General features: G+C 42.2%; 1 protein-coding gene across 1 annotated transcript; it reads left to right on the forward strand.

Moving 5' to 3' along the window:
- The first annotated feature begins 1,612 nt into the window (after positions 1–1,612).
- On the forward strand, positions 1,613–15,864 carry avpi1 (arginine vasopressin induced 1). The gene is given in 3 exon segments (XM_034184362.1): positions 1,613–1,616; positions 11,853–12,201; positions 13,984–15,864. Coding segments are annotated over 3 exon segments (612 nt in total). The 3' UTR covers positions 14,243–15,864.
- The last annotated feature ends 11,270 nt before the right edge of the window (positions 15,865–27,134 follow it).

The raw sequence follows: 27,134 nt of genomic DNA on the forward strand, positions 1-27,134 counted from the left end.
TCTAGTAATACTGTGAGAAATCTTGGAGTCATTTTTGATCAGGATATGTCATTCAAAGCGCATATTAAACAAATATGTAGGACTGCTTTTTTGCATTTACGCAATATCTCTAAAATCAGAAAGGTCTTGTCTCAGAGTGATGCTGAAAAACTAATTCATGCATTTATTTCCTCTAGGCTGGACTATTGTAATTCATTATTATCAGGTTGTCCTAAAAGTTCCCTAAAAAGCCTTCAGTTAATTCAAAATGCTGCAGCTAGAGTACTAACGGGGACTAGAAGGAGAGAGCATATCTCACCCATATTGGCCTCTCTTCATTGGCTTCCTGTTAATTCTAGAATAGAATTTAAAATTCTTCTTCTTACTTATAAGGTTTTGAATAATCAGGTCCCATCTTATCTTAGGGACCTCGTAGTACCATATCACCCCAATAGAGCGCTTCGCTCTCAGACTGCAGGCTTACTTGTACTTCCTAGGGTTTGTAAGAGTAGAATGGGAGACAGAGCCTTCAGCTTTCAGGCTCCTCTCCTGTGGAACCAGCTCCCAATTCAGATCAGGGAGACAGACACCCTCTCTACTTTTAAGATTAGGCTTAAAACTTTCCTTTTTGCTAAAGCTTATAGTTAGGGCTGGATCAGGTGACCCTGAACCATCCCTTAGTTATGCTGCTATAGACGTAGACTGCTGGGGGGTTCCCATGATGCACTGTTTCTTTCTCTTTTTGCTCTGTATGCACCACTCTGCATTTAATCATTAGTGATCGATCTCTGCTCCCCTCCACAGCATGTCTTTTTCCTGGTTCTCTCCCTCAGCCCCAACCAGTCCCAGCAGAAGACTGCCCCTCCCTGAGCCTGGTTCTGCTGAAGGTTTCTTCCTGTTAAAAGGGAGTTTTTCCGTCCCACTGTAGCCAAGTGCTTGCTCACAGGGGGTCGTTTTGACCGTTGGGGTTTTACATAATTATTGTATGGCCTTGCCTTACAATATAAGGCGCCTTGGGGCAACTGTTTGTTGTGATTTGGCGCTATATAAAAAAAAATTGATTGATTGATTGATTGATTGATTGATTGATTGATAGCTGTAGGATGGTATCCTTTATATCAACTGAAAAAAGTTTGATCTGAATCTCATCCAGATTACAGATTTTGTGGCCAATGAAAACACCATTTAATGTATATTTTAATCAAACGTGCCCCAATCACTTTCATATTTAAAAGTGAGGTGCATACTGACCCTCACTATTACCTGACAAAGTTTGATCTGGATTTGATCTGAACTGTGGATTTTATGGACATTTGAATTTAATATTCAAAAGCCCAATTGGTGTATATTTTGCATTATATCTGAACAAAACTGCCTCAATCACTCTCATTTGTGACAATGCGGTGCAAACTCGCACTCTCAATGAACAGACTAAGTTTGATCTGATCCGTATTGTGGATATTTGATTTTAACATTGAAAAGCCCTTTTGATCTATATTTTGTATTATATTTTAGCTTATGAAAAGTCACTTCTAACAGGACTTTGAACTCTCTCCAACTAAATGGCACAAAAAACATGGCACCAGTCTTAAAAATGTACTGGCTATAATTTTTATGGTTTTTCCCACGTAAAATGGGTGAGTGAGTATGAGTGGGTGACTGGGTGGGTCCACAGATAACTCCAAAACATTAAACGCTATTATCTTTTATCTCATGTAAGACCACATAATGGATATGAAGTGAGTAGACTGTGGTGTACTTTGATGCACCAGATCAGATAAAAACACAACTTTGTTTTGCCTCCAACCTCTGGTTCTCTATTGAAGCAAAACAGGACATGGCGAAACCTGCAGTTCATTGAGTGACTGTGGGTGGCTCCAAAATTGAGTCACTTCATATAGATCCCCATGTTAAAATCCCCAACTTCCATCCATCCATCCATCCATCACCCAGAGCTCCTGAGTCCCAACTTGAGAGCATAAGTAAACATGTTTACAATCTGGTTTAAAATAAATAAATGCTTTTGGTCTCTAGAACTATAGTTTCCCATTTCATCCCAACTATTTGCCCTATTGAAGATATCCCATAATCCCTTGCATGCCAGAGAGTTGCTGCAGTCTAAACAACATAGACAGGGGCGGTCCTGAAGGCGGGCCGACCGCGCAGCCGCCCGGGGCGGCATCGCAGGGGGGAACGGCACGAGCGTGCGGAAAAAAAAACGGTCTAAAAAAAAAAAAAAAAAAAACGGGGTGGGGGGGGGTTGTCCTGATGGGGGGGTTCGTGGTTTCATTACGTTAACGGCCGAGCGGCGCCCCCACCTTCCCGTTTCCTCTCACTCATTCCTGCAGCTTCACAGTGCTATAAACAGTAGCGAAGCAAAGACTGCAGCGAAATGAGACGAGTCATTGGATAAATGCTGGGCTTTGTCCCGCCCATTGGATGCTCAGCGTGTCTGGTGGTCTATGGGGCAGTGGGCTGGCCTCGGCCGGCCCGGACGCTCAGCTTCTGCATGATGATTGGATGATCTGTCTGAGGCTGAATCCCTTTTTGATTGACAGCGAAATGAACGAATCAGCGATTTTTTTGGTGTAAACATCCGTGGGAGCATTTTTTAATTTTCATTCTTTTCTGAGTTGAACCGGAGACTTTCCTAATCCTCTTAGCGGCATTTTCTTTGTTAAAAACTACTAGCGACAAATCGAGCTTCTATTTCTGTTTTTTTTTTTTTTGTAGCTGCTTGTGTTTGGAGACTGACTTCTATCACAGTTTCTGTCCCTACCGAGCAGCGGGTGCTGCTGAGCTCCTCCACCGTCACAAAGCACTCACAGGTGGACAAACTTCACACGAGCCTCGCGCCAGTCCCAGCTAGCGAGCTAGCTAGGTAGCAAGCTGCACATAATGGCAGACAATTTGAATGTTGTGGACCGGATTTTGGCGAAGCCATCTGATAGTCTTCCTTACGAAGAAGCCATGGCTGCTGTTATGGCTTCAGCTCTCAATGGTTTGCAGGCCAAAGTTAAAGCAATAGCCCCCAGTGCAATGTTTGTGCATTGCTATGCACACAGACTGAATCTGGTTCTGTCTCAGGCGGTTAAATGCTTATCTGAGTGCAGAATATTTTTTGCATCACTCTCTGGGTTTGCCACATTTTTCTCAAAATCCACAAAGAGGATGTCTTTTCTTGAGTCTGCAGGCTGCTCAAGGTTGCCCAGAAATGCTCCTACTCGATGGAATTTCACATCACGGATAGTGAGCACTGTGGCAAACAATTATGATGCCTCCTGCTAACTTTTGAGACGATCACTGCAGATAAGTCCATGGATGATGACACAGACTGTGCCAATTTTTGTGTCTGTTATTGCAGTAGTCATTAAAACTGGAAATTTGTTCTTGAAAATAGCTGTTGTGAGTTAATTTGTGGGATTGTGGGTGTTCAGGACGAAGTTAGTGTTTTCATGGGTGGTGGGGCGGAGGTGGTGGCCACGTTAGTGTGCGCGCAGGGGGGGGCACGCAGGGGGTTTCGCCCGGGGAGTAAATCACTCTAGGACCGCCACTGAACATAGAGATTCCATATGACAACAATTACGAATGAACATTATACTACCATAATGTACATTTTTATGGTTTTCATCACGTTAATAAGAGGCTGCATGTATGAGACCCTGAAAACTTGCTAAAACAAATATTCCAAATAATCTGTTTCTACTACGTTTAACCTGCGTGGAATTTAATACAGTGAGGAAAATAAGTATTTGAATACCCTGCGATTTTGCAAGTTCTCTCACTTAGAAATCATGGAGGGGTCTGAAATTTTCATCTTAGGTGCATGTCCACTGTGAGAGACATAATCTAAAAAAAAAAATCCGGAAATCACAATGTATGATTTTTTTAAATAATTTGTTTGTATGTTACTGCTGCAAATAAGTATTTGAACACCTACCAACCAGCAAGAATTCTGGCTCACACAGACCTGTTAATTTTTCTTTAAGAAGCTCTCTTATTCTGCACTCTTTACATGTATTAATTGCACCTGTTTGAACTTGTTACCTGTATAAAAGACACCTGTTCACACACTCAATCAATCACACTCCAACCTGTCCACCATAGCCAAGACCAAAGAGCTGTCTAAGGACACCAGGGATAAAACTGTAGACCTGCACAAGGATGGGATGGACTACAGGACAACAGGCAAGCAGCTAGGTAGAAGACAACAACTGTTATGATTATTTATTAGAAAGTGGAAGAAACACAAGATGACTGTCAATCTCTCTTGGTGTGGGATTCCATGCAAGATCTCACTTTGTGGGGTAAGGATGATTCCGAGAAAGCTCAGAACTACACAGGAGGACCTGGTCAATGACCTGAAGAGAGCTGGGACCACAGTCACAAAGATTACATTAGTAACACATGATGCTGTCATGGTTTAAAATCCTGCAGGGCAGCAAGGTCCCCCTGCTCAAGCCAGCACATGTCCAGGCCTGTTTGAAGTTCACCAGTGACCATCTGGATAATCCAGAGGAGGCATGGGAGAAGGTCATGTGGTCAGATGAGACCAGAATAGAGCTTTTTGGAATCAACTCCACTTACCATGTTTAGAGGATGAGAACAACCCCAAGAAAATCATCCCAACTATGAAGCATGGGGGTGGAAACATCGTACTCTGGGGATGCTCTTCTGCAAAGGGGACAGGACGACTGCACCATACTGAAGGGAGGATGGATGGGGTCATGTATTGTGAGATTTTGGCAAACAACCTCCTTCCCTCAGTAAGAGCATTGAAGATGGGTCATGGCTGGGTCTTCCAGCATCACAATGACCCCAAACACACAGCCAGGGCAACTAAGGATGGGCTCTGTAAGAAGCATTTCAAGGTCCTGGAGTGGCCTGGCCAGTCTCCAGACCTGAACTCAATAGAAAATCTTTGGAGGGATCTGAAACTCCAAACCTGAAAGATTTGGAGAAGATCTGTATGGAGGAGTGGACCGAAATCCCTGCTGCAGTGTGTGCAAACCTGGTGAAAAACTACAGGAAACTATAATAACTATAATTGCAAGCAAAGGCAACTTTACCAAATATTAACATTGATTTTCACACGTGTTGAAATACTTATTTGCAGCAGTAACATACAAATAAATTATATATAAAAAAAAAAATCATACATTGTGATTTCTGGATTTTTTTTTTTTTTAGATTATGTCTCTCACAGTGGACATGCACCTGCTGTGAGCTACACTCGCTTCCTGATCATGTCGTTCTGGGGGAAAGTGAAGTTTGCTTTTAATGTCTTGATTATTGTTCTTTACAACACTGTTTGTCCTCTTTGTTCCAGACTAATATATATAATATGTCTAAAATTCGGTTTGCGTTTATTAAATTCCATGCCGATATTATTTTTTTGGCTTGTTGTGCCTTTTTACCTGTTGAATTTTTTTCTGTTTCTAAGAACCACAGTGGAAAAAATAATTTGTTTTGTGTTATCCTTTGTCAAATTGGGTTATGATATTGCCAAATAAATGCAAAAGTTTTTATGCATTTGTACGTAATTTGTATGTTAAAGTATAATTATAGAAACTGCAGTTATGTTGAAAACTCTCAATCTTTCATGTTAGTATAATTTTTTGGATTGTTTATATTTACAGTGTCCACCACATCAAACTTATTCTTCCATCCAGAGGAACAAAGTGAAAATATAAGTTTATAACATAAGACACAAGTATGTTTTTTTCATATTAAAAGGTGTTATGTCCAACATTCAGTCCCTCTAGATGTCTGTTACGTTTGGGCTGAAGCAGAGTCAAATTGAACCTCAAAAGCAGGCAGCCAGGAGACACAAAACTGAAGTGCAAAAACCATGGTGCTTTAATTAATCACAGAGAACAAACAATCTAAATCCTCAGTGATGGGATGAGTATACAAAAAGTTCAAATATGGAATTAGGGCAGAGACCCAATAGAAGGAGCAAGATGTGGACAAAACTAACAAGCAGGAAACAGCTGGGGAGTAATGAACAAGGTACTTACACATAGGGACTATAGGAGCCATTTTTTATTTATTTTTTTTTTTTTGTCACTTTATATTTTTGTTTTGCATTATCACAGTGGGTGGCGGTAAAGAGGCGCACCAGATGTGTTAAATAGCAACCACAGGTGATGTGGGACTTTTTAATTAGCTTGGGTGCAGGAGAGGTACACAGTTTTTACTGCTACACTCAAAAACTGACTCATTGGATTGGATTTCCATCTAATGAATATATGTACCGTCATCCCAACTAAACTTAGACTCCTGTATAAAGACTGCTGTATGTGTTTGGTCAACCTCATTAATGCACGGTTTCAGATTCAATTTTCTGGATCCCAGCTTGTGCGAGTTAATGAGGTTCACCTGCATTGAGCAAAGGCTGTGAATACTTATGTACACGTGATTTCTTAGTTCATTATCTTTAATAGCCTTTCTAAAATTTCAAACAAAAAAAAAAAAAAACTTTTTTCATGTTGTCATTATGGGGTGTTTTGAGTAGAGTTTTGAGGGAAAAATGAATTTACTCCATTTCGGAATAAGGTTGTAACATAAAAAATGTGGAAAAAGTGAAGCATTGTGAATACTTAACGGATGCATTTTGAGTGCAAAAAGGGGAAAATAATTTGTTTTAATTTGTTCTTGAATGATAATGTTGTGCACTTTGTCATGTCTGATTTTTTGTCAAATAAACAATTAATGTGCAAAATTTGTTTTGTTGCTCTTGCAGCATCACACACCACTATCATTAGTCTTTGCATGGGTGAAGAGTAGTTATAAAATTGTTAGCATTTTTTATTATAATAAATAATTAAATAAATAAGCACACCATTGGAGTCAGTGCACCAACACTGGTTTTAGGCCATAAATAAAGTACAGCACTCACAGACTACTCCTGTTCACTGTTTAAAAAGTGCTGTATTACTGTGACAAAATGATCAAATTTGTGCTGCTTCCTAAGTATTAAAATATTTATTTTACACTTTGATTATTTTTTCATTTTATTGTTTCACATTTTGGATTGTATAGACAATCCATATAGCGTCCAGCCCCTCTCCAGGAGTTGGGTACCAGAGCCTATGCTGTGCGTGGAGGTGAGCCCGACTATCTCTAGTCGGTATCTCTCAACCTCCCGCACAAACTCAGGCTCCTTGCCCCCCAGCGAGGTGACATTCCACGTCCCAACAGCCAGGGGCTGTGAGCATGGACCGGGCTGCCGGGCCATCCACCCTCAACCGCCACCCAATCCTCTCTGCACCCGACCCCCATGGCCCCCTCTGCAGGTGGTGAACCCACAGGAGGGCGGGCCCACGTTGCTCCTTCGGGCTGAGCCCGGCCGGGCCCCATGGGCTAAGGCTCGACCACCAGGCGCTCGCGCGCGAGCCCCAACCCCAGGCCTGGCTCCAGGGTGGGACCCCGGCTCCGCCATACCGGGTGACGTCTCGGTCCTTGATCTTTCACTGGTCATGGAGGTTCTGAGCTGCCCTTAGTCTGAGTGGCCCCGTCGTGGGAGGAGTTCGGGGAGACTATGGAGGAGGACTATTGGTCGGCCTCGAAGAGATTCTGGCAAACCGTCCGACGCCTCAGGAGGCGGAAGCAGCTCTCCACCGGCACTGTTTACGGTGCAGGTGGGGAGCTGTTGACCCTGACTGGGGATGTTGTTGGGCAGTGGAAGGAGTACTTCGAGGATCTCCTCAATCCCATCGTCACATCTTCCAAAGAGGAGGCAGAGACTGGGGACCCAGAGGCGGACTCATCCATTACCCAGGCAGAAGTCACCGAGGTGGTTAGAAAGCTCCTCGGTGGCAAGGCTCCTGGGGTGGATGAAATCCATCCTGAGTACCTTAAGTCTCTGGATGTTGTGGGAATGTCTTGGCTGACACGCCTCTGCAACATCGCGTGGTGATCGGAGACAGTGCCTCTGGATTGGCAGACCGGGGTGGTGGTCCCTCTGTTTAAGAAGGGGGACCAGAGGGTGTGTTCCAACTATAGGGGGATCACACTCCTCAGCCTCCCCGGTAAGGTCTATTCCAGAGTACTGGAGAGGAGAATTCGACCAATGGTCGAACCTCGGATTCAGAAGGAGCAGTGTGGTTTTCGTCCTGGTCGCAGCACACTGGAAAAGCTCTACATGCTCCATCGGGTGCTCGAGGGTTCATGGGAGTTCGCCCAACCAGTCCACATGTGTTTTGTGGATCTGGAGAAGGCGTTCGACCGTGTCCCTCGGGGCACCCTGTGGGGAGTGCTCCGGGAGAACGGGGTCCGGGGTCCTTTGCTAAGGGCTATCCGGTCCCTGTACGACCGCAGCAGGAGCTTGGTTCGCATTGCCGGTAGTAAGTCAAACCTGTTTCCAGTGCATGTTGGCCTCCGCCAGGGCTGCCCTTTGTCACCGGTTCTATTCATTATTTTTATGGACAGAATTTCTAGGCGCAGCCAGGGTGTAGAGGGGGTCTGGTTTGGGAACCACAGAATCTCGTCTCTGCTGTTTGCGGACGATGTGGTTCTGTTGGCTTCGTCAAATCAGGACCTTCAGCGTGCACTGGGGCGGTTTGCAGCCGAGTGTGAGGCGTCTGGGATGAAAATCAGCACCTCCAAATCCGAGGCCATGGTTCTCGACCGCAAAAAGGTGCTTTGCCCTCTTCAGGTCGGTGGAGTGTCCTTGCCTCAAGTGGAGGAGTTTAAGTATCTCGGGGTCTTGTTCACGAGTGAGGGACGGATGAAGCGTGAGATTGATAGATGGATCGGTGCAGCGTCTGCAGTGATGCGGTCACTGTATCGGACCGTCGTGGTGAAGAGAGAGCTGAGTAAGGGGGCAAAGCTCTCGATTTACCAATCGATCTACGTTCCGATCCTCACCTATGGTCATGAGATTTGTCTCATGACTGAAAGAACGAGATTGCGGGTACAAGCGGCCGAGATGAGTTTCCTCCGCAGGGTGGCTGGGCGCTCCCTTAGAGATAGAGTGAGGAGCTCTGTCACTCGGGAGGAGCTCGGAGTCGAGCCGCTGCTCCTCCATGTCGAAAGGAGTCAGTTGAGGTGGTTCGGGCATCTTTTCCGGATGCCCCCTGGACGCCTCGCTGGAGAGGTGTTCCGGGCACGTCCCATTGGGAGGAGGCCCCGGGGAAGACCCAGGACACGCTGGAAGGATTACATCTCTCGGCTGGCTTGGGAACGCCTTGGGGTTCCCCTGGAGGAGCTGGGGGAGGTGTGTGTGGATCGGGAGGTCTGGGCGGCTTTGCTTGAGCTGCTGCCCCCGCGACCCGACTCCGGATAAAGCGGAAGAAAATGGATGGATGGATGGACAATCCATATAATATATATATATATATATATATATATATATATATATATATATATATATATATATATATATATATATATATATATATACACACACACACACGCACACACATACACACACAGTCTCGTAATATCCTATGAATGTGCCTGCCACCTGCTGAATGGTTACAATACTGCATGGATTATGCACAAGTAAAAACAGCTGCTGTTGGATTTACTTGTAGTTTGCCTGCAACCTGCTGAGCAAACAAAAGTACTCGCGAATGTCATGAAATGCATGTTTATGTAGTATAATGTCCAAATCCGGGTAATGAAAAATAACCTTTGTTTGCACTCCATATATGTAGACAAGATGTTGAAAACTTGTGTTTGTCTTTCAGAGAAAGAGCTTAGGAAGAGATCGGATCCTCTAGGACAGGGGTATTCAACTAATTCTAGAAAGGGCTGAAAGGGTGAAGGTTTTCTTTGCAACCACTCACTCCACCAGCTGATTTCACTGATTAGTATCAATATGAGCAGATGGAATCAGTACATACAGTGCCTTGCAAAAGTATTCAGCCACTTGGTATTTCATGCATTTTAATTTGTTTATGGCATTTCAAATACAACAAGTAAATCAGGCTTCTCAATATAAAACTTTTGTAAAATTATCTTCCTTAGACTCAAACTGAAAGTAAATCTCTACAACTTGATATAAATTAATTAAAAATATAAAATCCAAGATGATGTGTTGCATAAGTAATGGGCCCTTTTGGTATAATACCTGTAAATAATCATTTTAATTGCCAGTTTTCTTTAGACAAGTCAGGGGATGGATACATGAACATTTCCAAGTCACTGAATATGTCTTGAACTTTATTTACATTAGTTATGAAGAAACACAAACAGTATGGCACTCTATGGCAAATCTCTGTGGAGTAGACAGTTCTCAAAAACTGAGCGACTGTGCGGAGTGAGGAACGACACCAAGACACCCAGACAACCCAGAAGAAGTTAGAAGGCTTCTGTGGCTGTGATTGGAGAAATTGTGCATAGGACATGTTTTGCCTTTTGTAGCCCCAGTTATACAGTTTCATGATGAAGTGGTACAGAGGAGGATTTTCTTTCACCAAAACATTAAATCTAGGCTTGCGTCTCAGATGTACCTTCTGGCAAATTGTAGCTGAACTTTCAGGTCTTCTTTTTAATAAAACCCCCCTCTACTCACGGTTGATTCGTGAACCCTGAAAATTTAGACGACTGTATAAAGACTACTGTATATTTTTGGTCAATCTCATTAACTCACGTTTTCAGATAGCTTGTGGTTCGATTTTGTGGACCCCAATTTGTGCAAGTTATGAGGTTCGCCTGTATTATCACTATAATTAGTAGTCATTGTGGTAGTAGTAGTAGTAGCAGCATTTAGACCATTATTGTAAACAGAACATTACAATGTAATAACATAATTGCCATTAACTAGCTTTACCATTGATGTTAAACACTTATAATTGACTATTCTCACACGCACACGTACACTCAAACGCGACGTACGTGCGTCACTGTGTTTGTGGTACACTCTTTCTTTTTCTTTCACATCAAAGCTGCATTTGGTTCCAGCCCCACTGACGTCAATCGTCTTTAGTCTCTGCGACTGTCACTGACGTCGCTAGTAGGCGGGGCCGACACGCTTTCTCCTCCCAAGCTCGTGATTGGTCATAATAATGTCGTTAGGCGGGAACGGGAGATATGTCTTTTCTTATTGGCGGCTCTCATCAGCCTGACGACAGTGGCGCGTGACTGACACAAAGTAGACATGCGCGCGGACCCTGGTGTTATGTTTCAGCCATTGTTCGTGCAAGTTTTCACTGAAGCAGAGCTGCGTTCAGGCCGAGAGGAACATGCTTTAGGAACAAACCACACTGGATTTATGCGGTGATTTAGAGGTAACCAAATGTGCTTATTTTCCACCATTCATTTTACTCATAACCTGCTTGTTTTGTTTTGACTGTTAGGACAGCTGTATGCAAAATAGACTGTCTAAGCTTATGTCCGTACTGCAGAGAAGGTCCGTGAATGCAACACATCTGTTTGCAAGGAACTGCACAAATAATTACATACATATATGTATATGTCAAACAGATGCACAAAAAAAAAATGCATCAACAAAAAGCAACTGCTATTTGACTCTTAAAGGCCATAAAATATGGACAGAATACTGTTAACGTGTGATCAGGAGTGTAAATTATATTTGTTCTTCTTGTGTAAATGTGCATTTTTTGAAAAGAAATGTAAATATGTGGCGCAGCACCGCAAAGTGTTACAAATTGTGCAGCCGTACAGAGAACCCGGTGACCCACATACACTCATGACCTCCGTCACGTCTTTGTGACGTGTCCCACTTAAAGCTTCATGTAAGAAAAGGCCGATTATGCAGCTTAATGAGATTACTTCTCTTGCTTCCTGACGTGGACTTAAAAGAATCAAAGCAGGGGATGTAACACTGTCACACCGTCTGTGTTTACATTTCACATTGTGTCACACTGATTGGAAATTTGATTATTCATTGCTTCTCTGCATAGCTGGTTCATGCTGCCTTTCCTGTAATGGACACTGGACGCACGTCCCCATCGTCTCCAGGTGGCGGCGGGGTCGGCTCCGCGTTGGCGACCCGGGTGAGAGGAGCAGTAGGAAGGCTGGGTCAGGAACATTTCTCAGTAATGTGAATCTGTGGCAGCTGCAGAAAACTCTTCAAGGCAGCAGGGACCAGGATGCAGAGCAGCGGGCCCCGCTGGTCTGGGACCACGGGGATGAGGGCTGAATGGCCCAAGCACTCATCGGACTGAAGGCCCGGAGTCACCGGAGAGTTCTAAGAAGTAATGGGAGAGATTCATTGGGCTCTCACTGGCTACGAGCCTTCAACCATCTCAGGTAAAAAATACTATTATGGTGTTATAAGAAACATAAGTATATACACTGTGGTCAATCTCTAAAGTAGGTACTGTGTGGAGAAGGAGGCTAATGAGGGAAGCCACCAAGACACACATAACAACTCTGAAAGAGTTCTAGCCATCTTTGGCTGTGAATGGACAAACTGTGTCTCACACAACTAGTGTGTCACAATTCCATGGTATAGTGACGCAGAGAAGGACCAACAAAACAGATCAGATCTAGGCTTGACTCTCTCATGTCCTTTCTTGGAAACCTCCTCTGTTCAACTCTACCATGAAGCTGTAACTGGTGATGCAATGGACAAAATTTACACTGTGCACAATCTCTCCAGTCACAGCCACAGATGCCTGTAAATCCTTCAGAGTTGTCGTGGAGGTCTCAGTGGCTTCCCTCATGACTCATCTTGAACAGTCTGTCATGTTTTTGGAGAATTTCCTACCTTTTAAGGAAACTACTTAACCTCTTAAACCCTAGAGTCCCCAAATTTGGGGACTTGCCCTGTTTTGGAACATTTGAACACTCATAACTAACCAATGCTGACACCAACATATACTTATACCTCAAAATGTCAAGCGAAGTCTCCTCTACAAAAGTATCCACTTCAGTCACATATCAACTAACCACAGCTGAAACGCCAAGCAAATAAAAACATAAATCGGAATTCATTTTTTGGGAAAAAACCTCATTTACTCCTACCAAGTATTATTTACTTTCAATTTTTTTGCATCCACAACATCCCCTAGGGCCTGTCTTTTAGCTGATCCAAACTTTTGCATTTTTGACCTTGTACAAGCTGAGAAATAAATAATAATGTATGGGTATGTGAGTTTGGTTATATAGGCTCTAGGGTTTAAGGGGTTAAATGTGGTTATCATATTTGATCCAGAACTTGTTCACTGTAGTCTTTACATAAGTATCAGTGTTTTCTGCACAGCGGCCAGCTGAACAAGTTGCTGTCTGACAAAAACATCACACGGACCACATTAAGAATCACAATGTTTTATATGTTTTTTTAAAATGGCACTTTGCCTTTAGCAGCACAGCTCTCTGGTGTAAAACAGGAGTTAATGTGAAGGACTTTTAACGGCACCAACAGGCCACGTGAATGATGAGCAAAAATATATTCGGAGGTGGAGGGTGATGTCTGACTTTTGTTTTGTTGATAGGAGTCAAAATCTGTGGAATAGATGTCACATTCAGATGTCTTGACACCTTTTATTTATAGTTGTGATGGCTAAACTTCATCGATGCTATCAGTTGTGGATTTTTTTTTTTAATCTAGTGCTGCTATCGGCTGACCGCCAGTAAGTAGGCTGCTCCCTTGTTTGCACTCGGGGTCGCCACAGCAAATCCAAGGTGGATCTGCATGTTGAATTGGCACAGGTTTTATGCCGGATGCCCTTCCTGACGCAACTCCACATTACATGGAGGAATGTGGCAGGGGTGGGATTTGAACCCGGAACCTTCTGCACTGAAACCAAGCGCATAAAAATTAATACTACTCAGACGATTAGTGTGCAGTTACTCCACAGATGGTTGACAGTGTGAGGGAATAATAGAATTAAAATGCTTATTGATATCCAGATTAGTGGATAATTAGTTGTATTTTTCATTGGGGTTATTAGCAAAATATTTCTGGACTGTTGGGGGTTCTCATTGGCCTAGTGGCCTGCCAGGCCTATAACACTGTAGAAAACACTGACTGTATGAAAATACATTTTTTTGCAGTCAAATAATCACTGAACTGTCTTTGCTAATCAGGATCGAGGAGAGGTCCCTAAGCAGCCATGGGACAGGTCCAGAGGACGACAGTGATTCTGAGATGGGAGCACATGGCAGTCCAGAGCCACACCAGCGGACCTCTCCTGAGAATACAGAAGACGGTGCAGAGGCTACAGCAGTCTTCACTGAGGACCAGGGTCTTGCAGGGACTGCTGAAAGAAAAGTTCGGGTCAGCTCAGGACTGAGGAGAGGAGGAGAGACCGACCCTGAGAGATACCTTCACCGAGTGATCCGCTGACATAAATTCAAGAAGGCTGACGTGTATCATCTTCTGATGTCTTCACATGTTGGACCAACTCTGCTTAGAAGAACAACAGCTGTCTACACCAGGTCTAGACAGAAGTGATGACATTCTGCAGGTTATTGGACTAGAATTGTTCCTCAGCTTTCAGCACTACACTGGAATAGCATTATTACACTGTTATAAGGCAGCGTCAGTCTCAGAGTGGCTGCTGCTGGTCTCACTGAAGGACACTACACTAATGCTGCATTCACATGTGGAGTGTAGAAAATTAGTCATACCCATTGTTATAGCAGAATTATCGTCTGCAGAGATGCAGTCATTTATCTGTGTTCATGAGACAATAATTTGCATAATTCAAAGATACAACAGAGTTTGGTTGTTTTGCACAAGGTTTTATTAAAACAGCAAGCTGTAGCTCTGATAGTTGCTTAAAAAGTAATATTTTAGTGCACTACAGCTTAATTTTTAAAATTATTTTTTGTAATATCACACAATTTATTGCAGTTTAGCTGACATTTAAATTGTCCGTCTCCTCGTCATTCCCCGTTGCTAAAGATAAAACAACATCCGGTTTGTCCATGTTGCTACAACATGTGAAAAAGCTGAACATTTATAAGATTTGGTGCCAAATGCCGTTGGGGTGTGCGGTTGCCATGCTTATGGTCAGTGGTGGCGGAATTTTCCATTGTGCTCTTTTTAATACAATAGAAGGCCCAGTTTACCGTCTGCTTACAGGCAACGTGAATACAGCATAACCGTGTGTGTGTGTGTGTGTGTGTGTGTGTGTTGTCAAATGTTGGCAGAATGACTGGGATATGGACAGCGATGCCGATCTTAAAACTACATCGATGTAATGACGTAAACAAACTGTAGCAAATTGTCACTCAATAATAAATCAATAACTGAAATCATTAATAGTAACCCTTTCTGGGTTACTATTAATGATTAATCATCAAGTATGAGTGCATCGTTATTATATTTTCATTCGATGTTTGAAATGTTATAAAATCATTAAATCACATCACAGTTTAGTCTAAGGACTTTTCCAAAATGATTCCTTTAAATGTAATCACTTTAAAACCATTGTAAACCAATTTTCATTGATTTTGTTCAGTTTAAACAGTTCACAATTCACTAATATCTGTAAAAAAAAAACCCCAAAAAAAACTTAAATTTAAGGGACGTATGGCTGTCCTTAGTATAACATAGTTTAAAATAGTTTTTCAAAAAAATCAGAAGAATTTTTTTTTTAATTATCACATATAGAGCATTTTAAAACCAGATAAAAGTTAGCTAATATTTGGTTTAAAGCAGTCTGTCCTTTGTGTACAACACTTGAAATTGAGCCACTCTGTGGTTATCTGAAAACAGAGCAAGTTCTCATTTTAAAGTTATGAAGTCACATTTTGACATTTATCCTTTGGAATGTTAAACTATACAATTAAAAACTATATGTTTCAGCATTAACAAACATAATGGAGAGTTGTGGGTATAATTCATTGTACTCACATGCTGCGGCTTGACCACTAAACATACTTGAAAAGATGTCTGTAATAATATGCACTAAGATATGTCAGTATTGTTTTTCCCATTTCATGCAAAGTACATGAATTGGCCCAAAAAAAGTGGGAAATTTGTCTGCAAATCTTAGCAGTACGTTCAATATTAAGACCTGAGGTCCATTGATACTGGCACTGAGAGTCTACGACTTCACCTGGATAGGACGCCAGTTCAACACAGGTTACTTCAGCAGTCAAGACTGGTATCCATTTGCAGTTTGGTGGACTGAGACAATGCAGCTGAAGAGTTTTGTCCAAAGACAACGGTAGCATGGTGGGGAATCAAACCTAGGTCTATATATCAGTAACCTGATGACTTATCCCCCTGAGCTCCCTGCTCTGCACTGCAAATGGGAGGGTTGACATCTTATTTCTTCCTTTTACAACTGAAGTATTGGACATTTTGTTGTTGTACTTTGTTTTTATTGTGAACTATTGTTGTTTTCGATAGTATAAATAAATGTTTATTGTCTGGAACATCTATGTCTGGTTTCCATTTAGTGAAAATGAAGCACCGGGTGGTTAATCTGCTGTGGTTAATAACTGTAACCTGGCCGCTTCAAAGCAAGTCAGCTTTTATTTTGTTCTCATATTAGACATGTGAATGCTGATGGAATCTGAATACCGTAGTCAGATCTTAAAAAAAGCATTTTGATGCTTTACTGCTTGATCATGTCATATTTAGTGTTTTAGACTGTGTCCCAGTTTGGGTGCTGCATCCTTCTAAGGCGCATCCTTCTTCAATCGCATATGTCATAAATGGCGTAACTAGGCAATCCCATTTTGATCTCAATTCAATCTCTATCTTTGCAGTTTCCAGCTTTTGTAACAAACACGATCATTGACCATGAAATGTGATCAATTTAAATACAGCCTTTTCTCCCTTGAAAATGAATAAACTAGAGCACTGAGCTCGTAGAGTGCAAACCTCTGCCACTAGTTTACAATTACCCAAATTTTATCTTGGACAAAATTTTCAAGGTCAAAGTCCTGTTAGAAGTGGCTTTTCAAAAGCTAAAATATAATGCAAACTATAGATCAAAAGGGCTTTTCAATATTAAATGCAAATGTCCACAAAATGCACAATCTGGATCAGATCCACATCAAATTTTGTCAGTTGGTAAAGTATCAAGTCCTACATAGCACTATCAAATATGAAAGAAATTTGATCTTTTTTGACAGTTATGAATTTTCAAAATCCGTTCAGTGTTAAAGGATAGGGATTTTCCAAGATTTTTCCTGACGTTGACCTTTGACCTTGAAAATTGAATCAGTTCTTGCCTATGAGAATATGAATCCTAAGTAAAAATTTCATAATGATATATAAAAAGTTGTGGGTTACAGGCTGTTCACAATCAAACAGAAAAATAAACAAACGGGTGAAAACATTAACCTCCACCCAACTTCGTGTATCTTTCATGACCCAAACAATCCCGTGAGTTGTGCACCCCCCCTCACCGCCCCAACAACAAAACAGTTGGTATAAAAAGGACAAATTGGGTTTCATATGTATTAGAAATAGATAGTGTTTATAAGTAAAGTATAAGTAAGTACTGAAAAATATTACAAAACTTTGGGTTATGCCAATTACACTCGTTACTTCTGCTAACGAAGTTGGGTGGAAGTTATATTTTCACCCCTGTTTGATTGTTTGTGAACACCCTGTAACCCACAGGTTTTCATATATTGTTAGGATTTTTTTTTTTTTTTTTTTAAGGAGGATTAATTTCCTGATAGGTAAGAATTGATTCCATTTTCTAGGTCAAAGGTCAAAGTTATGAAAAACTCTTGGAAAACTGGAAAAATCCCTTATCCTTTAACATTGAACAAATTTTCAAAAATTCATAACAAAGATCAAATTTCTTTCATATTTGAGAGTCTCGTGAAGGATGGTATATCCTTTATCAACTGACAAAGTTTGATCCAGATCTGATCCAGATTACAGATTTTGTGGTCATTTAAATTTAACATTGGAAACCCCATTCAATGTATATTTTACATTATATCCTAGTCAAACGTGCCCCAATCACTCTCATATTTGAAAGTGAGGTGCAGACTGATACTCACTATCACCTGGCAAAGTTTGATCTGGATTTGATCTGGATTACAGATTTTGTGACCATTTAAATTTAACATCAAAAAGCCCATTTAGTGTACAATTTGCATTTTATCTCAATTAAAAGTGCCTCAATCACTCCTATTTGTTACAATGAGGTGCAACACTCTCAGTGAATAGACTAAGTTTGATCCACATCTGATCCATATTATGGATTTTATTTTTGGATATTATGGATTTATGGATTTGATTTTAACATTGAAAAGTCCTTTTGATCTATATTTTGTATTATATTTTATTTTAAGAAAGGCCACTTCTAACAGGACTTTCACAATGAAAATTTTTCCAACATAAAAATTGTGGAATTGGAAACTAGTGTTGGTGGAGGTTTGTACTCGACATGTGCTGTGCTCTAGTTTGTTATGGGCAGCTGGTTGCTATAGGCGGCGGGTAATGGTGAGATCATCAATCATGCAATAACAAAATGCTCCATGAGTTAGTCCATCTCATTTCACAACAGTTGGTTCCGCTTCTGTGGTCTGGTCTTAGAAGGGCAGCCCTTTGTAGGACTCAGCCTTAGAAGTATGCACCTCCTGAACTTGGACACATGAACTGTAAAATGTATCAGCAGTGACACTCAGGTCTCAGGGACCTCAACCTGTAAAGTTGTGAGATGCCTGAGAAGACCTTTTGGAGCCATGAATTTGCTGGACAGGTGTTTGGTGAAGCCAATATCAGCAGGATAATAAAGGCCCAGATGTGGCACATGGTGTCCATGTCCTGCTGATGTGTTTATGCAGCTTATACGCCAATTTTGGTTGCCCACTGTATTCAGAAAATGGCAAAATGATTTGACAAACCTTATAGCTATAATATCTGTGAAAATAAAACAGGTCTTTTTTTAACCTTTACACTACACTAGACTAGCTAATAAGGGATAAATACAGGCATATTTTGAGGGCTACCTTATATTCATATTCCACACAGGAGCAGCTTAACTGCTTTGCTTAAGGGCACTTCAACAGCAGGTTTAAAGAATTATTGATTTTCTTTCCTTCATCTGTGTTGTATCAAGTGATATGGATGGATGGATGGATGAGATTTATTGTCATTGTCATTACAAGTGCAACAACAACAAGATTACGTCCACACTCAAATTGCCACAGGATACAGCAATTAATCCACAATTATTACTTGGTTACTGTAATAATGGCAAAGTCTGGTGAGTTTTTGAGCATGGGAAAAGGCCGAAATTTGGATTTCAAAAATGAGAATAATAATAATAAATAATAATAACTAGGACCGCAAGCAGTCATATACGGGCCCTTGTTCCGCGCGACCACCTACTCAGGCCAGCGTGTCCCCCTTGTGACCAGATGTGGGCATGTGCGTACAGGGGCAACCACTCATCACACAGTTCAAATTTCAAGCATATCACACAATGCATGAAGGAGTTATGACATGTGATAGTTCATCCACTAGGGGGCGCTCAGTGTACAAACAGAGGGGCCAGGTGTGTACGGGTAGACAATAATCACACAGTTCAAGTTTCAAGTATATCAGTCAATGCACGGAGTTATGAGAAGTTGATGGTTCACCCTGTAGGGGGCGCTCAGTGCACAAACAGAGCAACCAGGTGTGTTAAGGGGTTGACCCTCATTACACATGTGAAGTTTCAAGTCAATCAGGTAATGCATGAAGGAGTTATGACGAGTTGATGGTTCATCCACTAGGGGGCGCTTAGTGCACAAAACAGAGGGGCCAGGTGTGTTAAGGGGGTGACCCTCATTACACATGTGAAGTTTCAAGTCAATCAGGTCATGCATGAAGGAGTTATGATGACTTGATGGTTCATCCACTAGGGGGCGCTTACTGCACAAACAGAGGGGCCAGGTGTGTTCAGGGGCCAACTGTCATCACACATGTGAAGTTTCAAGTCAATCAGCAAAGCATGAAGGAGTTATCATGACTTGATGTTCCATGACGAAGGGTCAAAATTGCGGCGCCATAGCAGCCACACCCTTCGACTTAGAGAAAAGCTTTTGATAACTTTTGATCAGTATCTTCTCTGGATGATCTGAAAGAAATTAGAAATGCATTGGACAAAATCCCTAGGAAGAGTTCGTTCAAATACAATGTGTGGAAATCATGCCAAAATGACGAGAAAATTCAAAATGGCCGACTTCCTGTTTGGAGTAGACCAATGGTGCAAGAGACGTTTTTGTACAGCTATGCAAGTCACACGTGTACCAATTTTCATATCATTTTTTTTTTTTTTTTTTACCAATTTTCATCTCCCTACTCCAAAAAACCCCACTAAAAGCAAGTGAGCAAAAAGTCTGACATGTGCTCGAGTTGCTTTTGTGAGCTATGAGGCAATGTTACTGATTCATTTGTTTTGTAATAGATTTTTATTTTATGCTCAAGTATATAATTGATTCACATTTTGACAACCTATGTTGCACAGTCTCAAATGCAGAATACAAATCTTTTTACGGTCACGTTCGGCCACAAATTTCGATTTAGATGGTGCATAACTTGAGCATAGAGTTACACACTAGACGCAAAGGTATTTGTTTCATGCAGTTTATTACTCATGGGCATGTTGTAGACTGAACATAATCATAGGATAATTTGTGCACCATTTGTTTGTTTGTTCCCGTACTCCTTCCAGGTCCTTTTACAGATTTCCACCAAAATTATGTGGATGATGGTCAACCCCAGAATTACCCTTAAAGGCAAGGTCAAGGTCATGGGGTCAAAGATCAAATTTGGATTTTCACAAAAATAGTGCTACATTTGGCACACACATGGGTTAGCATTCTGTAACTGCCCAAATGAGATCATATTTACCAAAGGTCATTAGTTGGGGGTCAAGGTCATTGGGTCAAAAAGCTGAACTTTCCTGTTTTCAGTCCAATGTGCACCAAACTTGGCACACAGATGGAACTCGGTTCTTGAATTGTCCTGGTGAGGTCAAATTCACCAAAGATCAATCATTGGGATCGAAAGCCAAATTTTAAATTTCTCACTCTGGTTTGCACCAAACTTGGAATACATATAATTATGCAAGCACCTAGATGACATCAAATTTACCAAAGGTCAATTACTAGAGTCAAGGTCATTGCATGTGTTGCTGCATCCTGCTCTGGGCTCAAACACACAGTCTGTGGGATGGAAGGCAGGCACTCTAACCACAAGGAAAAAACCCGTGGGCTCCAACGTCTGTTGCTAGAGCATCTTTTGGCCTTAGGGAGTGATGTTTACTAACATCTGCTGCACAGCACCACCTGCTGGCCTCGGTCACAAAGGGACAAAATTTAAGTTTTTCAATCCAATGTACACCAAACTTGCCACACATATGGTGGTAGATTCTGGAATTGTCCAGATGATGTCAAATTTACAAAAGATCAGTCATTGGGGTCAACTAACAGATTTTATGTTTTTCACTCAGATTTTCAACAAACTTGGTGCACATATTGCAAATGAACTGATTATATAATTTGATAAGTTGTGTTATTTCTTGTTTAACTGTCAGGGCTGAAGTCTTGCTCAATCGTGCAGGACTTGAGCCTACAACCTTCGGTTTATGAGGCCGACACTCTTATGTAAATGAACTCATGATTCACTCACTGAGTTTCCCTTCTTGTGCGTGTTTGTGCTTCTTGCTTCCATATTCTCAATTGTTCTGATATATGTAATTAGAATTACCTCAACCAATGAAGTGGGAGGAGGTTATTTTTAAACAGAGTACAAACAGTGTACAAACAGAGGGGCCAGGTGTGTTCAGGGGCCAACCGTCATCACACATGTGAAGTTTCAATTCAATCAGATAATGCACGAAGGAGTCATGACATGTTGATGGGTCATCCAGTAGGGGGCGCTCAGAGCACAAATAGAGGGGTCAGGTGTGTACGGGGCAGACAATAATCACACAGTTCAAGTTTCAAGCAAATCAGTCAATGCACGAAGGAGTTATGAGAAGTTTATGGTTCATCCACTAGGTGGCGCCCAGTGCACAAACAGAGGGGCTAGGTGTGCCAAGGGGCTGACCCTCATTACACATGTGAAGTTTCAAGTCAATCAGGTAATGCATGAAGGAGTTATGACAAGTTGATGGTTCATCCACTAGGGGGCGCTCAGAGCACAAACAAAGTAGCCAGGTGTGTTCAGGGGTCAACTGTCATCACACGTGAAGTTTCAAGTCAATCAGGCAAAGCATGAAGGAGTTATCATGACTTGATGTTCCTTGGCGAAGGGTCAAAATGGCGGTGCCATAGCGGCCACACCCTTCGACATAGAGAAAAGCTTTCGATAACTTTTGAACAGTATTATCTCTGGATGCTCTGAAAGAAATTTGAAGTGCATTGGACAAAATCCCTAGGAAGAGTTTGTTCAAATACAACGTGTGGAAATCAGGCCAAAATGACAAGAAAATTCAAAATGGCCGACTTCTCGTTTGGAGTAGACCAATGGTGCAAGAGACATTTTTGTACGTCTATGCAAGTCACACGTGTACCAATTTTCATCTCCCTACTTCAAAAAAAACTCCTATGTGTATCAATTTTCATGATGATATGACAGAATTAAAGCCATCAAAAGGAAGAATGTAATTTCATGGCGAGGGGGCGATATTCAGCAAGCCGCCACACGCACACCATTACTTGTAACTTCATGACGATCATTGCCTACGTTCACCAACTTGTTCTGCATGTTTTAGAAGTGGACTGAAGTTGATGGGGTTAAGTATGTGACATCAATGCTTGTTTAAATACACTCAATAAAAATATAAACGCAACACTTTTGGTTTTGCTCCCATTTTGTATGAGATGAACTCAAAGATCTAAAACGTTTTCCACATACACAATATCACCATTTCCCTCAAATATTGTTCACAAACCAGTCTAAATCTGTGATAGTGAGCACTTCTCCTTTGCTGAGATAATCCATCCCACCTCACAGGTGTGCCATATCAAGATGCTGATTAGACACCATGATTAGTGCACAGGTGTGCCTTAGACTGCCCACAATAAAAGGCCACTTTGAAAGGTGCAGTTTTGTTTTATTGGGGGGGGATACCAGTCAGTATCTGGTATGACCACCTTTTGCCTCATGCAGTGCAACACATCTCCTTCGCATAGAGTTGATCAGGTTGTCTATTGTGGCCTGTGGAATGTTGGTCCACTCCTCTTCAATGGCTGTGCGAAGTTGCTGGATATTGGCAGGAACTGGTACACGCTGTCGTATACGCTGGTCCAGAGCATCCCAAACATGCTCAATGGGTGACATGTCCGGTGAGTATGCCGGCCATGCAAGAACTGGGACATTTTCAGCTTCCAAGAATTGTGTACAGATCCTTGCAACATGGGGCCGTGCATTATCCTGCTGCAACATGAGGTGATGTTCTTGGATGTGTGGCACAACAATGGGCCTCAGGATCTCGTCACGGTATCTCTGTGCATTCAAAATGCCATCAATAAAATACACCTGTGTTCTTCGTCCATAACAGACGCCTGCCCATACCATAACCCCACCGCCACCATGGGCCACTCGATCCACAACATTGACATCAGAAAACCGCTCACCCACATGACACCACACACGCTGTCTGCCATCTGCCCTGAACAGTGTGAACTGGGATTCATCCGTGAAGAGAACACCTCTCCAACGTGCCAAACGCCAGCGAATGTGAGCATTTGCCCACTCAAGTCGGTTACGACGACGAACTGGAGTCAGGTCGAGACCCCGATGAGGACGACGAGCATGCAGATGAGCTTCCCTGAGACGGTTTCTGACAGTTTGTGCAGAAATTCTTTGGTTATGCAAACCGATTGTTTCAGCAGCTGTCCGAGTGGCTGGTCTCAGATGATCTTGGAGGTGAACATGCTGGATGTGGAGGTCCTGGGCTGGTGTGGTTACACGTGGTCTGCGGTTGTGAGGCTGGTTGGAGCCTTTGCAGACGGCTTATGGTAGAGAAATGAACATTCAATACACGAGCAACAGCTCTGGTTGACATTCCTGCTGTCAGCATGCCAATTGCACGCTCCCTCCCTCCCTCAAATCTTGCGACATCTGTGGCATTGTGCTGTGTGATAAAACTGCACCTTTCAGAGTGGCCTTTTATTGTAGACAGTCTAAGGCACACCTGTGCACTAATCATGGTGTCTAATCAGTATCTTGATATAGCACACCTGTGAGGTGGGATGGATTATCTCAGCAAAGGAGAAGTGCTCACTATCACAGATTTAGACTGGTTTGTGAACAATATTTGAGGGAAATGGTGATATTGTGTATGTGGAAAAAGTTTTAGATCTTTGAGTTCATCTCATACAAAATGGGAGCAAAACCAAAAGTGTTGCATTTATATTTTTGTTGAGTGTATAATGATCCATGGCGAAGGGTCAAAATGGCGGTGCCATAGCAGTCACACCCTTCGACATAGAGAAAAGCTTTCGATAACTTTTGATCAGTATTGTCTCTGGATGATCTGAAAGAAATTTGAAGTGCATTGGACAAAATCCCTAGGAGGAGTTCGTTCAAATACAACATGTGGAAATCACGCCAAAATGACACAAAAATTTGAAATGGCCGACTTTCTGTTTGGAGTAGACCGATGGTGCAAGAGTCTTTTTTGTAAGTCTGTGTAAGTCACACGTGTACCAATTTTCATCTCACTACTCCAAAAAAACCCTAAATGGAGGGGTTTTTTAAAGTTTCAAGGGGGCGCTATTGAGGCATTTTGCCCCGCCCATGGGTGACACCCCTATGACTTGTAAGAGGTTGTTGTGCTTGACCTGTGTATCAATTTTCATGATGATATGACAAAATTAAAACAGTCAAAACGAAGAACAGAATTTCATGGCGACGGGGTGATATTTGGCACGCTGCCACACGGACGCCGTTACTCGTAACGTCACAGCGATCAACACCTACATTTATCAACTTGTTCTGCATGATTTAGAAGTGGAATGAAGTTGATTGGATTAACTATGTGACATCAGGACCTGTTAAAGTAAAAATAGGACATTTCTTGTTACCACCGGGGGGCGCTATGGCGGGGGTGGGAAGCTAATATATGCAGATGTTCAGGGCGGAGCCCTCATCATGTCCAGCAAGTTTGAAGGATCTACGATTAAATATGTGGGCGTGACAGCCGTTCGAAGTGAAACAGCGTCCTCCGAAACGCTTGCCAAAGTTTGACGAATCCTAACAGCCACGCTTTTTAACCTACAGAAATTCTTTTGATAACTTTTGATCAGCATGGGGTCATGATGATGTGTACCAAATTTGAAGACGATTGGATGAAATCTTTAGCACGGGGTCGTTCAAACGTAAATACTGGAAATGGCCAAAAATGGCAAAAATTACCTCAAAATCGAAACTTAAAATCAAAATAGCCGACTTCCTGTTGACATTTCACCATGACAGTAAGAGACTTTTTTGTGCGTCCCAGCATGGTAAATATGTGTACCGAATTTCGTGAGGCTACGACAAAAAAACAAAAAAACAATTTGGAGGCGTTTTTGAAAATTTCTAGGGGGCGCTATTTCGCCATTTCACTGCAACCATGTGCGTGACCCCCAAAATATTGAATTTCAGATCTGGCCGGACGACTTTTCAAAGTTTGGTGAGATTTTGAGCATGGGTAAAGGCTAAAATTTGGATTTTAAAAGTGATAATAATAATAATAATAATAATAATAATAATACTAAACAGCGCAATTACAATAGGGTCCTCGTAGGACTTTTTTCCTACTCGGCCCTAATAATAAATCATAAATAATAATAATAAACAGCGCAATTACAATAGGGTCCTCATAGGACTTTTTCCTACTCGGGCCCTAATAATAAATAATAAATAATAAACAGCGCAATTACAATAGGGTCCTCGTAGGACTTTTTCCTACTCAGGCCCTAATAATAAATAATAATAATAAACAGCGCAATTACATTAGGGTCCTCGTTGGACTTTTTCCTACTCGGGCCCTTATAAATCCTCGACGTCCTCCACAGAGAATGGCGCAAAGCATGTGACCCACCACGTCTCCCAGGCGTCAGGGGCATAGCCCGCAGGGTAGGTTCTATCTGGGCACGCAGGGTCCCCTGACCCTGATCTCCTTGTTGAAAAAATGGTGTCAATAGAGACCAGCTGATCAATTCCATGGTTAATCCAATATAGTTTGAAGAATTCACAGTCTGGTGAAGGAGGGACTTTGAAGGTTGGAGCAGAAATACAGGAGAGAGGAGGAGATGTGACCGCCCTCGCCGGAGTCCCAAGCTGTAATGGGACTCCGGCGAATTTGATTGCCGGCCATCCATTGTAGTACTACTTCTCCATCATCATATTAATAGCATACTGCATTTATATAGCCCTTTTCCATCTATATCAGACGCTCAAAGTGCTTTACAGTAATGCCTCACATTTACACCAATGTCAGGGTGCTGTCATACAAGGCGCTCACTACACACCGGGAGCAATAGGGGATTAAAGACCTTGCCCAAGGGCCCTTAGTGATTTTCCAGTCAGACTGGGATTTGAACCAAGGATGTTCTGGTCTCAAGCCCAATGCCTGAACTACTAGACCAGGGGTGGGTAATCATGTGCCATGAAGGGCCGAGACAGTGCAGGTTTTCCTTGCATCCAACCACCTCAGCAGGTGATTTCATTCATGATCAGGTGTCTCAGCAGGTGATTTCATTGACAATCAGGTGTTTATATTCAGGGGAGAAGCTCATCAGCAACCAACCTGCTGAGGGGATTGGTTGCAAGGAAAACCTGCACTGTCTCAGCCCTCGCTGCCCACCCCTGTACTAGACCATCACCTCCCCAAAACTTGATGTTTCTCAACTTAAAGAGACCATGTTAAAGCAACACATGACCAGCATTATACTGGTTTTTATTTCAGCCACTCACCTTGGCCTCCTCTGGTTGGAAAGAAAGAAACACAGCTTGCCAGAGTGGAATGGCATGTGCTCGGATTTGCTTGTAAGGCAACTTATGGACACAAGATGGCACAAATGTATTTGTTTTGGAAGAGAAGGTCTGCAAGCCATTTAGGAACGTTGTAACCCTCACATAAAGCTGAACTTACACCACATATGAGGTTAGAGGTGTTTATATTGTAGAGATGAGTGCAACTCGTCGTTGTGTTCAGCTTCTCTTGGATCAGTAGAAGGCATTAAAATGTATCTCCTCTGCACCGTGGATCTCCTCAGGTGGCTGCCTGCAAAGATGGTTCAAACCACCCAAACCTGAGGTCATCATACTTCAT

The sequence above is a fragment of the Thalassophryne amazonica genome, chromosome 13, assembly GCF_902500255.1.
Source record: "Thalassophryne amazonica chromosome 13, fThaAma1.1, whole genome shotgun sequence".
NCBI classification, from domain to species: domain Eukaryota; kingdom Metazoa; phylum Chordata; class Actinopteri; order Batrachoidiformes; family Batrachoididae; genus Thalassophryne; species Thalassophryne amazonica.